Below are 15,671 nucleotides of genomic sequence, written 5' to 3' on the forward strand. Positions count from 1 at the left end.
TCTCATCATTTTTATTTCTTATAATAATATTTGGGCTTGACATATTTATTATAAAAAATAAATTAATGTAATTATTTTATCACACTATTTCTATTAATTAATATTTAGTACTAAATCTTAAAAAATAATTTGGAAAATTAATAAATGTTAAATATAAAATATGGAAAAATATTTTATTTATTTTGATATGTTAAAAATTACAAGTCAAAATAAAAATCTATTTTTAAAATACTAAAACAATAAAGTGAACAGAGGGGATTATTATTAAAAAAAAATATTTTTTTTGGGGGGTGGGGGGACTTGGCAAAAAGTATTAGGCCAAACAACTTGTCATTTTTTGACGGGATAAGACACTAGTAACTTTGAACTATGACTGAAATTTCAGTGATACACCTTAACTTAACTAGAGTCTTATTACCCCTCTAAACTATTTTAAAATTGAATAAATGCACCCTAAAAGGTGGCGTACTGTACACACTCTCTTGAAGGCAAGTGATGAGTAAAACAAATTGGACACATATCCTTTTTAAATTGGTAACTTTTTAGTTAGTACACATAATTATTAATATTAAAACTTATATATATTTAATTATTTTCATTTCTTTCTCTCTAAAATATTTATTTTAATTTCTATCTCATTTTAAACTTTTTTTCTTCCATTAGTTTCTTATATTTTCACTTTTAATTGATTTTTTAAAAAATTGCATTTTAAAAAAAAGTGTCCTTTAATTTTAGCATTTTATTTTAATGTTTTATTTGATTTTCTTCACGTATTTTAATATCCGTTCAAAATTAAATTATTTTAAATACAAGACATTTGGAATTTAATTTGAAATCAAATCAAAAGGAAAGACAAAGAAAATAAAAGGAGTAAATAAAATCAATAGAAAAATAAAAGAGAAAAAATAATGAATGAAGGCAGTGTTTTAAAAGGCGGGGGCGTGAGGCGAGGCTTTTTATACTGTACAGGGCGAGGCGTAATCCCCATGAATGGGGCGTAAGTCTCATGGATCTACCAAGCGTAGTCTCATGTATATTCAATTTTATAGTTTTATTGCTAATAAAATAAGAAAAAATAAACCTTTCAATGATTTATGATTTTTATTTGAGATAAATATTAATAATCAATAATGAAGAAAAAAAGTATTATAATTACTATTTGAGAAATATCATTACACCAATAAAAAAAATATGATTTAAAGCAAAAAAGATTCAAAAAATAAATTTAAAACTCCCGGGTGTACGTTTTACTCCCAGGACTTACGCCTCAAATTTTAGGACTTTCGCTTTATGAATCTACGTCTTTAATTTATGCCCTAGAGTGTTTTTGGTATGCCCCGCCCCAAGACTCACCCTGAGACTCGGCCCAAAAACATTTTTGAAAACACTGAATGAAGGTAAAAAAAAATTAGATACAGAGCAAAAAAATTAGTATGTGTATTAGCTTAATTTAAATACCAGATAAAGAAAATAATAAGATTTAAAAAAAATACGTGGCAGGGGTGTTTGTACAAACATAACCAACTTGGGTAGTTGAAGGTGTCATGTCAGCATAAAATTTGCACAAAAATACAAAGAAAAAAATGAGTTCGAGGGGGGGAGGGTAAGGGGGTAATAGGACCCTAGTTAAGTTAAGTTATTCGCTGAGATTTCGATCATAATCTAGGGGTACTTATGCCTTATCCTTTTTTGAAAATTAGGCAAAAATTCAAATTCTCAAAAACAAGAAAAAACTAGTTTTTCGGTCGAATTCTCCTTTTTTGGAATTTTTATTAAAAAAAAATTCCCTAAATTTTACATTTTAGAAAACATGACTCTACCACTTATTAATCCCAACTTGACAAGCTTGAGAAACATATATACCATGATGTCACTCACTTAACATATTTACTATGTATCTGTTTATGATGTGTTTGTTGTTATTTAACTCTCAAGTATGTAGTGGTATTGTTCCATAGAACTTATTAAAAGTAATGTAAATATAAAAATTAGATGTTCCATAGAAATTGTTTATAACTAGGTTGGGGCTTATAATCTTTGAGTTTAGTTTTTATCACATAACATGTTCATTATAATTTTATAATACAAACTTATGGGCATTTTAGTAGTTCTTAAAAAATTATGAGTATAAATCATATTTCTTTAAGAACTTAAATATCTTTTCCAAAAATTATGGCCAGACACATGGTGAAACTTCACCCAAAAAAAGCTTATCAAAAATATTCGAAGATCTATTGTCAAACACTGGCTTACCCATTTCAAACTTTTCAACTACCCTTGCGGTTGTGGAGTTGTGCCTTTGTTTTCTTTTCAACTTACGTATTTTTTTGTTTTATATTTTTATATAGGATCCTACTTTTATTTTGGCCGAATAGCCTAATGCACATTCATATTTGTTCCAATTTGACATTCCAATCCTTTCATTTTATGAAATTTTATCCAGATGCTTTAACATACTAATATGTGGTGATTTAACTACTTATTTGGGTCCTTTTGCTTTTATTTTTGGGCCCTTTACTGCTATTATAAAGATGGTATGGTGTGTAATTTCCTTATTTCAGAAATTTTTGGAGTGAAAGAAGATTTGGAGTGATAAGAAGTGAAATTGGACAAAAGCAATAAAAAGAATTGAGGATAGAAAGTTGGCGAAAAGACAACTCTCCAATGTTGCAATTGAGATTGTGGCTCGCAATAGCAAATCCTGCAGACAAAATCATAAGTTCGAAATTGTAAAGTTATCATCCAAATGTTACCTTGAACCTCACAATTGTGAAGATTGACAGAAAAGTAGAAATATCGCAAATGTGAATCAAACTTCGAAAATGTGGATGAAGCTGCCCTAATTCCAACAAGACTAGCATTTCATGATTATTTTTTTTGACGACACATCTATAGAAGGTGATTCATTCGTTTGGAAAAATGATATTTGACATATTGGTTGTGTTATTTCTTTCTTTATTACTTTAGATATTGATTATATTTTCCGTAGGGGTTTTGTAATCTAAAACTTGAATCTGACTTATGATTTATGTAGTTTTGACTACAATTCTTATTTTGCTTATACTATGCAAGATTCTAATTCATAATTAAGTGAGTCATGTTATAAATAATGCATTTGGTGGATGTCTAATGCTAAAAATGAAAAAGGTGATATGACATACTTATTTGCCGAGGATCTCTATTTATCTTTTTTCTCATTTTTTTTTGAAATTTCCCTTATATTAAAATTAAAAAAAGTTGCATCAAATTACTAATAGTCTTATTTATTTCATTCTTAATATTGTCTACATTTTCTTAGTAGTAAATTATAACAACTGATGCAATGATTATTGATATTTAAAAGGTATATTTCATTATCATTATAAATGAGGGAAACAAGAAGATTAATTTTTGTTCAGCCCTTTATGTGCTTTGCCTGTTTTGCTCCTTTTTGTAGCTCCTATACTATGTTTTGATGTGTTGGGATGGGTAGCACGCCTCCCGAGGAGGCTAGGAGAACTTTAGGTGAGTTTTCCCTTTTCTGGAAACTTTTGTGTTGAAATGATTGACTTCGGTCAACATTCTTAGTAAACGGCTCGGATGAGAATTTTGTTGGCGCCGTTAGCTCTGGAGCATTGAGTTTAGTCTCGTAGGACGTTTGGTTAGGATCCCGTAGTGGAAGGGTTGAGTGTGGATTGCTAGGTTGTTTGATTGTCTTTAGTGTTTTTTGGTTGTAGTGTGGACTTTGGTCAACATTTTGATGAGATGACCTACATTGATTGTTTTGTCAATTTTGTCGAGTTTGGAATGTCATTTTGATTAGGTGTCATATATGATTTGCATTCTTAGGACCATTGATGAATCTCAAAAGTCTATTCGGGACTTGGGATTTTTATCCCAAATTAGCTAATGCAACAATTGCTGATACAACAGCTCTTATGAAGCCTGACTCGCTTCAGTGAAGTTGCTTTCGCAGGAACCAGTTGTAAAGAATAAGAATCTTCTTTCAAAGATTGATGACTTGTTTGATAAGCTACAAGGTGATAAGTACTTAGTTGATTTGTGATCAGGGTACCATTAGGTACGAGTTAAGGAGAAAGATATTTCGAAGATAATTTTTAAAACCAGCTATGGCCATTTTGAATTCTTAGTTATATCATTTGGATTGACCAATGTCTTACTGATGTTCATTGACCAAATGAATAACATATTCAGGTCGTATTTGTGATTGTATTTATTGATGATATTTTGGTGTACTGGCGTTCAAAATCTAAGTATGCAGATCATTTGTGAACCAGTCCTTCAGGTTCTTCGAGATTGGGAACTCTATATGAAGTTTACTAAGTGCGAGTTCTGGTTGAACTCTGTGACTTTCTTAGGCCATATTGTATCATATGTTGGTAATATGGTTTATACACAGAAGATTTAGGTTGTGAAGACTTGGCCCAAGCCTAAATTTTGATAGAGGTTCGTAGTTTCCTAAGGTTAGTAGAGGGTTTTATTTACTTTCAACACCATTGGCAAAGTTGGCTCAGAAAGGAGCTAAGTTTCAGTAAACTGAAGCTTGGGAGCATAGAGTCCAAGAGCTGAAGGACAAGTTGACACCAATGATACGCTCAAATTACACCTCTCTTAAAGAAGAATAAGTGATCGTTATCAAGTAAAGAACCCAATTTGTAAGTTGGGATTGATCTCACGAGGAATATGGTTTAGACTTTAAACTTAACTCACAATTATCTCTTTTTAGTCAAACTATTTCCGAGAAAAGTAACAGGGGGGTTTGTTGTAAATAAGTCACAAATTGTTAATTAGAAAGATTAAGTAACAAGTAAGTAAGATTCACAATTTGAGTTATCAATATAAGATGAAAACTAGGGTATGTGTGTTCCCCACAAGCTTTTAACACAGTAGTCCTAATAATAGTAGAGTTTGTCATTCAAGGCCGCTAAGTTATGTATTCCTATGTAATTGATAATCCTAGTGGGAACTTTCACCTCGCCACTTGGTAAGTCTATGGGTGTGTGCATTACTAACCCTTACCTTCACCCCTGATTAGTCATCGTATCAATTTAGTTTAGTTTTCACCCTCACTTCAATTGATACCAGATTATTAGATAGCAACAAATCCTTAACTAAATCTCTGTTGTTTAATCCTTTTCTCATTCATTACCCCCTTGGTAAGGCACGTAGGAACAAGGTGAGTTCTAATGTTTGCAACCGTTAAAAAGACTTCTAAATGAAAAGATTAACAATATATGCATAAACATTATTCAAGAATTACTTAATTATTACTCGTACTTTGTTAATGGTTCATGGTTCCCACAACCCTAGTTGTGGATTTAGCTATTCATGCTTGAGATCACAATTCATAATTAGGTTAAAATAATTCATGAACTTACAATGAGAATAGATGAAAAACCGAAATCTTGAATTGAAATTCAAAGTGAAATTTGCATAAATCGAATTCCAGAAATTAAACTGCTAAGTGTTTGCAAAGTTAATTCCAAAAGATCAAAAACTAAAAGTATACAATAATGTCTAACTCCCAAAAACGAAAATTACAAACTAATATTTATAGAAAACAAATCCTAAACAAAATAAGTAAATTACTGCTTCGACGCGGTTTTCGTCGACGACTCGACCTACGGATCATGGGTCAACCTACGGTCTGTGGTCACCCTCCGTGGATGAACAATTGGGCAATATTTTATGGCCTTCAGATGACGGTTGGACCTACGGTCCGTCACTTGTCTCCGTGGTTCAAGTACTGGAACTTCACTTCTCTAATCACCAACGATGGATGTGCAGGACGGCCTGTGGGTCGACCTACGGTCCATCGATGATTCTGTGGTTCTACACTTGGTCAAACTTCTTTGAACATTCATCTACGCTGCAGCACCTACGGCCCATCACGGGCCACTTCTACAATTTTCAGCTCTTATCTTCATCAACGGCATCCGAAGTTATTTCTTGCAAGAATTACATAAAACCATTATTTCCAACAACAAAATAGCCCAAGACACACACAAACTCTAAGTGAAATGTATCAAAAATATCGTAAACTTACGGTATATAAACACCCTCAACTTAAACTTGTTGTCTGTCCTCAAGCGACACACTAACACTCTAAATGACACTTATGTAGAAGCAAACATACAAACTCAAGCAATCATATGGTTGTCTCAATCAATTCCATCACTTAGTGCCAATATTTTCATTTAGACTCAATAATCTAACTTATACGGATCAACACATGACATAGACATACCAATAGACATCACCACATACACTTTCAACAATCACCAAGGTACCAACTCATGTCATGAGTTCAGATAACCCACGTCTCCATAAAACCATGTAGCCACCATGTGTAGAAAAGGGTTATACATTTTAGATGAACCATTTGCACTATAGACTAGTGGATCCACTTAGTAGTTTAGGTCTTATACCTTTGGTCGGGTATAGGATGCGCTGGCAGCGTGAGGTAGATCATTGTATCATCACTATAACTCTAATGTGATGGTTGTCGGTTAGAGAAACTCCCAGAGAAGTTATTGTATTTTTATATACATCAGTTTATTGTATTTTTATATACATCAGTTTATTGTATTTTTACATACATTTCAGAGTTGTTGTATCCTTGTATATGCACAGAGTTGTCATCATGTTTTTAAACAACTTTTCTTTATATTGCACTTGTTTTAAACTGCTTTATATTGAAATGAGTTCAGTAAGTATTCATGAGTTAAGAAGAGCCAAGGTAAGTGTTTCTTTTAGATTCCCTTTCAAGCCTATGTTTGTTAGCATTCCAACTCGCATACTCATACATTCAATGCACTGATGCCAGTTGGTCTGCATCTTATAATGATGCAGACATATGTAACTAGGGTCGGGGAGTGACAAACTTGGTATCAGAGCACAGAGTTCAAGAGTCCTAGGGAGTCTATGAATCCGTGTCTGTAGAGTCCTGGTTATCGGTGTGTAGCACACCACATTTATAATTATGAGGCTGCAACATTTAGGAACTATCTCGCTTCTTTCACACTCATTTCGTGCGTTAAAGTTTAATCTCTAAAAAGTTTCCCTCTAATTCGTGCTTGCACGTGTTTTTCAGATAATCATGCCTCCACGAAAAGCTTTCAGAGGACGTCCTGCTAGGCGTAATGTTGAGGAGCAAGAGTTACCCAATGCACCTGAAGTGCAACCGCAAGGAGAAGTTACCAATGCTGAGTTCATAGAGGCAATTAAGATGCTGAGTCAAGTTGTGACTAGTCAAGATGGGCAGCAAAGAGGAGCTTGGCATGAAGAGGTGGACACTTCAAGGATTCGTGAGTTCTTGAGGATGAATTCTCCAAGTTTCACTGGTTCAAGTACTTCTGAGGATCCAGAGAACTTTGTTGATGAACTAAAAAATGTGTTCGATGTGATGCATGTTACTGACACTGTGAGAGTCGAGCTAGTTGCATATCATATGAAAAATATTGCTAGGACTTGGTTTGATTAGTGGAAATGGGGTAGAGCTGAGGATGCACCACCTGCGAGTTGGGCCTGTTTTGAAGAGTCTTTCTTAGGACATTTCTTTCCCCGAGAACTGAAAGAGGCCAAGGTACATGAGTTCCTCACACTTAAGTAGGATTCTCTAAGAGTTCATAAGTATGGGTTGAAATTCACCCAACTATCTCGCTATGCTCCGAAAATAGTTGCGGACATGAGGAGTAAAATGAGTCTGTTTGTTGCTGGGTTGTCCCGTCTATCGAGCAAAGAGGGCCGGGCAGCAATGCTTATTGGGGACATAGACATTTCGAGGTTGATGGTATATGTGCAACAAGTAGAGGAAGAGAAGCTAAGGGATAAAGACGAATTCAAGAACAAGAGGGCTAAGACAGAGAATGAGTCCGGGCAGCAGAAAAGTAATGCCAACCGGTCATCCTTCCAACAAAAACAGAAGGGCCCTGCTCCATTATATGCTAGTGAACCTACACCTAAGAACAAATGTGAGTACAATAATCAGAACTTCAGAGCTAAACCTGCTTATTCTCAGGGTAGCGTGGCACAAGGGGGTAGTAAGTCTCCTGCATGCGCCAAGTGTGGTAGGAAGCATTTAGGTATTTGTCGTGAGGGCTCCACTGGTTGTTTCAAGTGTGGTCAGAGTGGGCATTTCATACGAGAGTGGCCAAAGAGCAAGCAGGGAAGCGGTAATGGGGGTAATAGAGCCTAGTCTTCTTCAATTGTTCCACCAGACAAAAAAGCACCTAGAGGGGCTACTTCCGGTACTAGCGGAGAAACGAACTGCTTATATGTTATTAACAGTCGTCAAGAGCAAGATGATTCAGCAGATGTTGTCACTGGTATGATTCAAGTTTTTGACTTTACTGTTTATGCCCTGCTAAATTCGGGAGCGAGTTTATCTTTTGTAACTTCATATGTTGCTATGAACTTTGATGTTATTCCTGAGCAACTTAGTGAACCATTTAATGTTTCTACACCTGTTGGTGAGTCTATTCTAGCAGAGAGAGTCTATCGTGATTGTCCTGTTTTCGTCAATCACAAGAGTACTATGGCTGATCTAGTTGAGTTAGACATGGTAGACTTTGATGTCATTCTTGGTATGGACTGGCTTCATGCCTGTTATGCCTCAGTTGATTGTAGAACTCGAGTTGTCAAGTTTCAGTTTCCAAATGAGCCAGTCTTCGAGTGGAAAAGCAGTTCAGCAGTGCCTAAGGGTCATTTAATTTCGTACCTTAAGGCAAGAAAGTTAGTTTCTAAGGGGTGTGTCTATCACTTGGTCCGAGTTAATGACTCTAGTGTTGAGATACCTCATATTCAGTCAGTTCCAGTAGTAAAAGAGTTTCCATAAGTCTTTCCAAATGATCTTCCCAGAGCCCCTCCTGAGAGAGAGATAGACTTCGATATAGATATTCTTCCAGATACTCGTCCCATATCTATTCCGCCATATAGAATGGCACCAGCAGAGTTGAAAGAGTTTAAAGACCAGTTAAAGGGTCTATTAGATAAGGGCTTTATTCGACCAAGTGTCTCACCTTAGGGCGCTCTGGTCTTGTTTGTGAGAAAGAAAGATGGTTCCCTTAGGATGTGTCTAGATTACCGTCAGTTGAACAAGGTTACCATTAAGAATAAGTATCCTCTTTCGAGAATTGATGATCTTTTCGATCAGCTTCCGAGTGCTTCCTGTTTCTCGAAAATAGTTCTCAGATCTGGCTACCATCAGTTGAAAGTAAGGGAATGTGATATTTTCTAGACAGCATTCAGGACCCGTTATGGTCATTATGAGTTTTTGGTCATGTTGTTTGGTTTAACTAATGCACCAGCAACGTTTATGGACCTTATGAATAGAGCCTTTAAACCTTATTTAGATATGTTTGTTATCGTCTTCATTGATGACATACTAATCTATTCAAGGAATGAAGAAGATCATGCTAGTCATCTTAGAATAGTTCTTCAGACTTTGAAAGATAAGGAGTTGTATGCTAAATTCTCTAAGTGTGAATTTCTGCTTGAGTTTGTGGCATTCTTAGGCCATATTGTGTCTGGGGAGGGGATTAAGGTTGATACTCAGAAAAATGAGGTAGTGCAGAATTGGGCTAGACCCATATCTCCAACTGATATTAGGAGTTTCTTGGGCTTGGCTGGATATTATAAAAGGTTTGTGGAGGGGTTCTCGTCTATTTCGTCTCATTTGACGAAGTTGACTCAGAAAACAGTGAAATTTCAATGGTCTGAAGCTTGTGAGAAAAGCTTTCAACAATTGAAAAAGAGGTTAACTATTGCTCAGTTTTGACCTTACGAGAAGGTACACAAGGCTTCGTTGTCTATTGTGATGCATCTAAAGTTGGTTTGGGTTGTGTGTTAATGCAGAATGACAAAGTTATAGCTTATGCCTCCAGACAGTTGAAAGTTCATTAGAAGAACTACCCAACCCATGACTTAGAATTAGTTGTTGTAGTATTTGCTTTGAAAATATGACGCCATTACCTTTATGGTGTGGATGTGTTCACCGATCACAAGAGCCTGCAGTATGTGTTCACTCAGAAGGAGCTCAATCTCAGACAGATGAGGTGGTTAGAATTACTCAAGGATTATGACATGAGTAATCTTTACCACCTAGGTAAGGCTAATGTGGTTGCTGAGGCTTTAAGCAGGTTGTCTATGGGTAGTACTGCCCATGTCGAAGAAGAAAAAAGAGAGTTAGCAAATGATGTGCATAGACTTGCACGCCTAGGAGTCAGACTAATGGATTCCACAGAAGGAGGAGTAGTGGTGTTGAATGGGGCTAAATCATCACTAGTGTTAGAAGTTAAAGAAAAGAAAGACCAAGATCCTATTTTGCTTGAATTGAAGACAAATGTTCTTAAGCAAAAAGTATTAGCTTTTGAACAAGGGGGAGATGGTGTATTGAAATATCAAGGTAGATTGTATGTACCAATGGTGGATGGACTCCAAGAGAGGATCATGAAGGAGGCTCATAGCTCCAGATATTCCATTCATCCGGGTTCCACAAAGATGTATCGTGACTTGAGAGAGGTTTATTGGTGGAATGGCATGAAGAAGGGCATTGCAAAATTTGTTGCTAAGTGTCCAAATTGCCAACAAGTTAAAGTAGAGCACCAAAGGCCCGGTGGTTTGGCTTAGAAAATAGAACTTCCAGAATGGAAGTGGGAGATGATCAATATGGATTTCATCACAAGTTTACCAAGGTCTTGCAGACATCATGATTCTATTTGGGTGATTGTAGACAAAATGACAAAATCAGCCCACTTTTTACCCGTAAAGACTACCCATTCAGCAGAGGATTATGCCAGGTTATATATTCAGGAGGTGGTAAGACTTCATGGAGTCCAGTCTCCATTATTTCAGATAGAGGTGCACAATTTTGGAAATCTTTTTAGAAAGGTTTGGGTTCAAAGGTAAACTTAAGTACTGCTTTTCATCCTCAGACAGATGGGCAAGCAGAGTGCACTATTCAGACATTAGAAGATATGTTGAGGGCATGTGCGATTGATTTCAAAGGTAATTGGGATGGTCACCTACCTCTCATTGAGTTTGCTTACAATAACAATTACCACTCTAGCATCCAAATGGCTCCTTATGAAGCCCTCTATGGGAGAAGATGCAGATCTCCTATTGGATGGTTTGAAGTTGGTGAAGCAGGATTGATAGGACCATATTTAGTCCATCAAGCTATGGAGAAGGTGAAAGTGATTAAAGAGAGGTTGAAAACGGCACAGAGTCGTCAAAAATCCTATACTGATGTTAGGAGAAGGGTGTTAGAGTTTGAAGTAGATGATCGGGTATATTTGAAAGTTTCACCCATGAAGGGTGTTATGAGGTTTGGTAAGAAGGGGAAGCTTAGTCCCAGTTTATTGGGCCTTATCGAATATCCAAAATGATGGGTAATGTAGCTTATGAGTTGGAGCTACCACCAGAGCTAGCATCGGTTCATCCGGTGTTTCACATCTCCATGTTGAAGAAATGCATGGGCAATCCTTCATTGATCATACCAACTGAAGACATTGAGATCAAGGGTAGTTTATCCCATGAGGAGATTCCTGTCCAGATTCTAGATCGCCAAGTTCGCAAGTTGAGAACAAAAGAGGTAGCATCAGTCAAGGTCCTTTGGAGGAACCAATTTGTTGAAGAAGCTACTTGGGAAGCTGAAGAGGACATGAAGAATAGATATCCACATCTGTTTGAATCCAAAGAAAGTGCAGATCAAGGTACTAAATTTTTCTTAGTGCTCTGTAATTTATAAATGAACATGTTGTTTTTTTGCATTTGCTTGTTCGGTGTTTGAGTTTGATGTTGCACCCTAAGCCTAGTAAGAGTAATCTCATTCAAGGACGAATGTTCCCAAGGGGGAGATATTGTAACATCTCGCAACTAGAAAAATGTTAAAAATATGGAAATAGCCATTTTTGGAAAGTACAAGGAAATCTGGAAAATTTTAAGTAAGTTAAAGTGAGTTTTTGGTCAACTTCAAATGATCATAAATCCTAACTCATGATGAGTTAGGTGTAGTTCCAAGAATCTATTGGAATGATCTTTCCAACGCCTCCAAGTTTGTGCAATTTCGAGTTCGGATGAGTGAGTTATGCTCTTTGGAAATTGGGCTGTTGGATTAAGGAAATGTCCAATCCGGAATTTTAAGGGGTAATTTAGTCTTTCCATTGCCCTATTATTTTAATCCATTTTTAGGAGTTTAATATGGGTCAAATCAGATTTTAGTCAGTTTTAGAATTTGGGTTTTCACGCTAGGGCTGAGGAGAAAGGAGAAGAAAAAGCAAGAACGTTCAAGATCGTCGGAGTTTGGCTTGTGGAATTCGTTGGGGGTGATCCCTACAAGGTATGTGAGATCACATAGCATTGGGTTAGTTCACCCGCGTGCCAAGCATGTTTAATTCATCGTATTTTCGTCCTAAAAAGATTGAGAAATTGATGTTCTTGAAAGTTGTTCTTGAATTGATTTCGTTCTTGAATATGAGTTGGGATTAAGGAGTTTCTTGATGATTAAATGTTGTTTCCTTGAGTTGTTTGGGTTAGATTTTTGTGCATATGATTTGGGTACATGAATCTAAGGTGAATTTGGGAAAAAGAATCAGATTGAAACAATTTAGGATCAGAAAACGAGTTGAAAAACTCATCAGACGCACCTGGGTAGGGCCAGGCGCGTCGCGCCCCCATAGCTCCAGGAGGCTGGGGCAGCGCACCTGCAGTGCACCAAAACAAGCCCCAATAAGTTGGGGCCTGGCGTGGTGCGCCAGGGACGCTCTCAGATCGACATTTTTTACCAGTTTTTTCGTCGTTTAGCCTATTTAAGTTATTCTAAAGTGTCCTAACACTTTCCATTGATTCTAACTACTCTAAATGACTTCTAAACACCTAGAAATCATCCATAAACATGAATCATAACCTTGAATCCATAAATTCAAATTCAAAGAAAGTCAAGAGCCAAGTCTAGGAAGTTTTCAGAGTCTTTTCAAGAAGTCTTTTGCATATGCTTTTAACCTTGTTGTAAGACTTAAAGTTCAAGTTGAGTAAAGAGTAAAGAGCATAGATTGAAGTTCATTTCTTCAAAAGTATATGGGGACTAAGTATTCCCAAAGAGATTTTAAATGTTTTCACATTTTAATAAGTTCAGAAACTGAGATTTCCAAAGAGCCTTCAGGCTAGTTTTCAGAAAAAGAAATCGCTTTCTAAATGAAGCAAGAGGGGAAACTTTGATTTCCAAGATAGCCTTTGAGCTAAGTTTTTAAGCAGTAATCTCAAATCACAGAAGAAGTATGTTTATAAACATAAGATCTAGTATATTTTGGGAATAGTATTGAGCACCGAATTGGGGACGAGCATGAGTTCAGATAACTCATGTCTCCATAAAAGCATGTAGCCACCATTAGTAGAAAAGGGTCATACTTTTTAGATGAACCCTTTTCCCAATAGACTAGTGGATTTACTTAGTAGTTCAGGTCTTATACCTCTGGCCGGGTTTATGATGTGCTGGCAGCGTGAGGTAGATCGTTGTATCATCACTATAGCTCTTATGTGATGGTTGTCGATTAGAGATACTCCCACAAAAGTTATTGTATTTTTATATACATCAATTTATTGTATTTTTACATACATTTCAGAGATGTTGTATCCTTGTATATACACAGAGTTGCCATCATGTTTTGAAACAGTTTTTCTTTATATTGCACTTGTTTTAAACTGCTTTATATTGAAATGAGTTCAGTAAGTATTCATGAGCTAAGAAGAGCCAAGGTAAGTGTTTCTTTTAGATTCCCTTTCAAGCCTATGTTTGTTAGCATTCCAACTCGCATACTCATACATTCAATGTACTGATGCTAGTTGGCCTGCATCTTATTATGATGTAGACACATGTAACTAGGATCGGCATCCGACGCATCGTTGATCTAGTGAGCAGTTCAGAGGCTGTTGGTGAGCCTCTTTGAATTCCAGATGACTCTTTTTCATTGCTTTCAGTTTTAGTATTAGTTCATTAGGATGTCATGGGCCTGTCTCGACATCCATCTCAGTTGTTTAGAGGCTTCATAGACAGACATACAGTCAATTAGTTAATTCAGTTGTCTTTGCTCTTCATTTCTTATCTTAAAGACTTGAGTTTGCCTTAAAGGCCAGTTGAATGTTCCCTTATAACATTCTAGTTTCTTCATAAATCTTTATGTGATGAGTTAAGTCTTCCGCTGAGTTAGTAAGTCAGGCCAAGGGTTCGCTTGGGGCCAGCAATGCTCTTCGAGTGCTAGTCCCTCCCAGGGTGTAGGCTCGGGGCGTGACAGGTTACAATAAGCCAATTCACATCATCATGTTCATCACATAGCCTTTTCATTTCAACCCCTTTTTATTCATTAAGATTTATCAAGTGGAAATTAACCCTTCACCTCATTCCCATTACTCTCAACACACAAACAATGAAGGGAATACACAAATTCTACTAGAATACAAGGTTTAGGAGATCACTTGCATTAAATCAATCAATTAATCACTATAATAATTGAGTCTTCCCCTTCCGAATCATTTTCAAAAAACCACACAATCTATATACAATCAAGTATTCATAATAAATTTACGGAAACAACCATACCCAAATTAATTTTCTGGAAAAATGGGTCAATCAACTCAAAACCCGATTTCAAAAGAATGTTTGGATCCGAACTTTAATACTTGAAAACATTACTCAAGGCTTTAGGAACTCATTGGTGATAACCATTTGGAAAAAAAACTCAAAATCAGTTCATAGTCTCCATTTTAGTTAAGAACTTGAGCTCTTGAAAAACCTTGTCATTTACCAATCAAACTCCCAAATTTTGATGTTAAAATTCATAATTAACCAAGGAGAAATGAAGTTTTAAGAGATAAATTTTATGGTGATAGAGGCACAAGTATGACATGGTGAGAGAGAGATTACGTATTGATTAAAAATCATGTGGGCCCATACCTTTCTAGTCTTATGTTCTCTTTCTCACTCCTCTCTCCTCACCTTAATCTTCGCCCTTTCTTTCCTTTCATTTTTTTTATTTCTTCTAATCTCTGATATTTTAGATCAGCCTTTTTTAATCACAAATTTGATTAATTCAATTTTTTAATATTGTATATACATACCGTCTAGATGCATATATTTTACTTTTAATTTTTTAATTATATAGGAAATATAAATAAATAAACTAGGAGGAAATTATAAGATAATGAATTAAACTTTCACCTACAAGATGAAAGTCTAGCAAGTCAATTAACTAAGCTATTAAAATTCTTTATTTAATATATACAATTTATAATCTAATTTTTATGTAATTATATCTAATTCAGTTTCTAGTAGATTTGATATTTTTTTTATTTGTCCTTCCATTTTAAACTACAAATACTAAACTTTATATAATTATATGCACATAGCATAAGATTGATATATTATTTGAAGATGAATAATATGCCAATATTGGAAAAGGAAATATTGAAAAATTAAGATAAGACCTAGATGAGCATAAATTCGATATGAAGCAAATAAATGCAATTTTCAAATTACAAATTAAATTTCACTTTACATTCTTAATTTTTTGAGTTTGAAAATAATATATATGCATTTGGTACTTGTACTAAATATATACAATAAATTAGATACATATATATATATAAAGAACTATCAATCACAATGCCACAAAAAA

The 15,671-nt window shown here is 35.5% G+C and overlaps 1 protein-coding gene across 1 annotated transcript; it reads left to right on the forward strand.

Moving 5' to 3' along the window:
• The first annotated feature begins 7,099 nt into the window (after nt 1-7,099).
• Nucleotides 7,100-8,197, forward strand: LOC125830116 (uncharacterized). The gene is made up of 2 exons (XM_049509322.1): nt 7,100-7,307; nt 7,743-8,197. The coding sequence occupies exons 1-2, from the start codon at nt 7,100-7,102 to the stop codon at nt 8,195-8,197; spliced, it is 663 nt and encodes a 220-aa protein (XP_049365279.1).
• The last annotated feature ends 7,474 nt before the right edge of the window (nt 8,198-15,671 follow it).

Source organism: Solanum verrucosum, unplaced genomic scaffold (assembly GCF_900185275.1).
Source record: "Solanum verrucosum unplaced genomic scaffold, falcon-dt-bn FXZP01000151.1, whole genome shotgun sequence".
Lineage (NCBI taxonomy): Eukaryota > Viridiplantae > Streptophyta > Magnoliopsida > Solanales > Solanaceae > Solanum > Solanum verrucosum.

Bases quoted from the DNA above. Each gene is read 5' to 3' on its own strand.
- LOC125830116 (XM_049509322.1), top strand. From the start codon at position 7,100: ATGCCTCCACGAAAAGCTTTCAGAGGACGTCCTGCTAGGCGTAATGTT. The intron at 7,308-7,742 runs GTGAGTTCTTGA...TATCGAGCAAAG, and splicing joins GGTGGACACTTCAAGGATTC to AGGGCCGGGCAGCAATGCTT.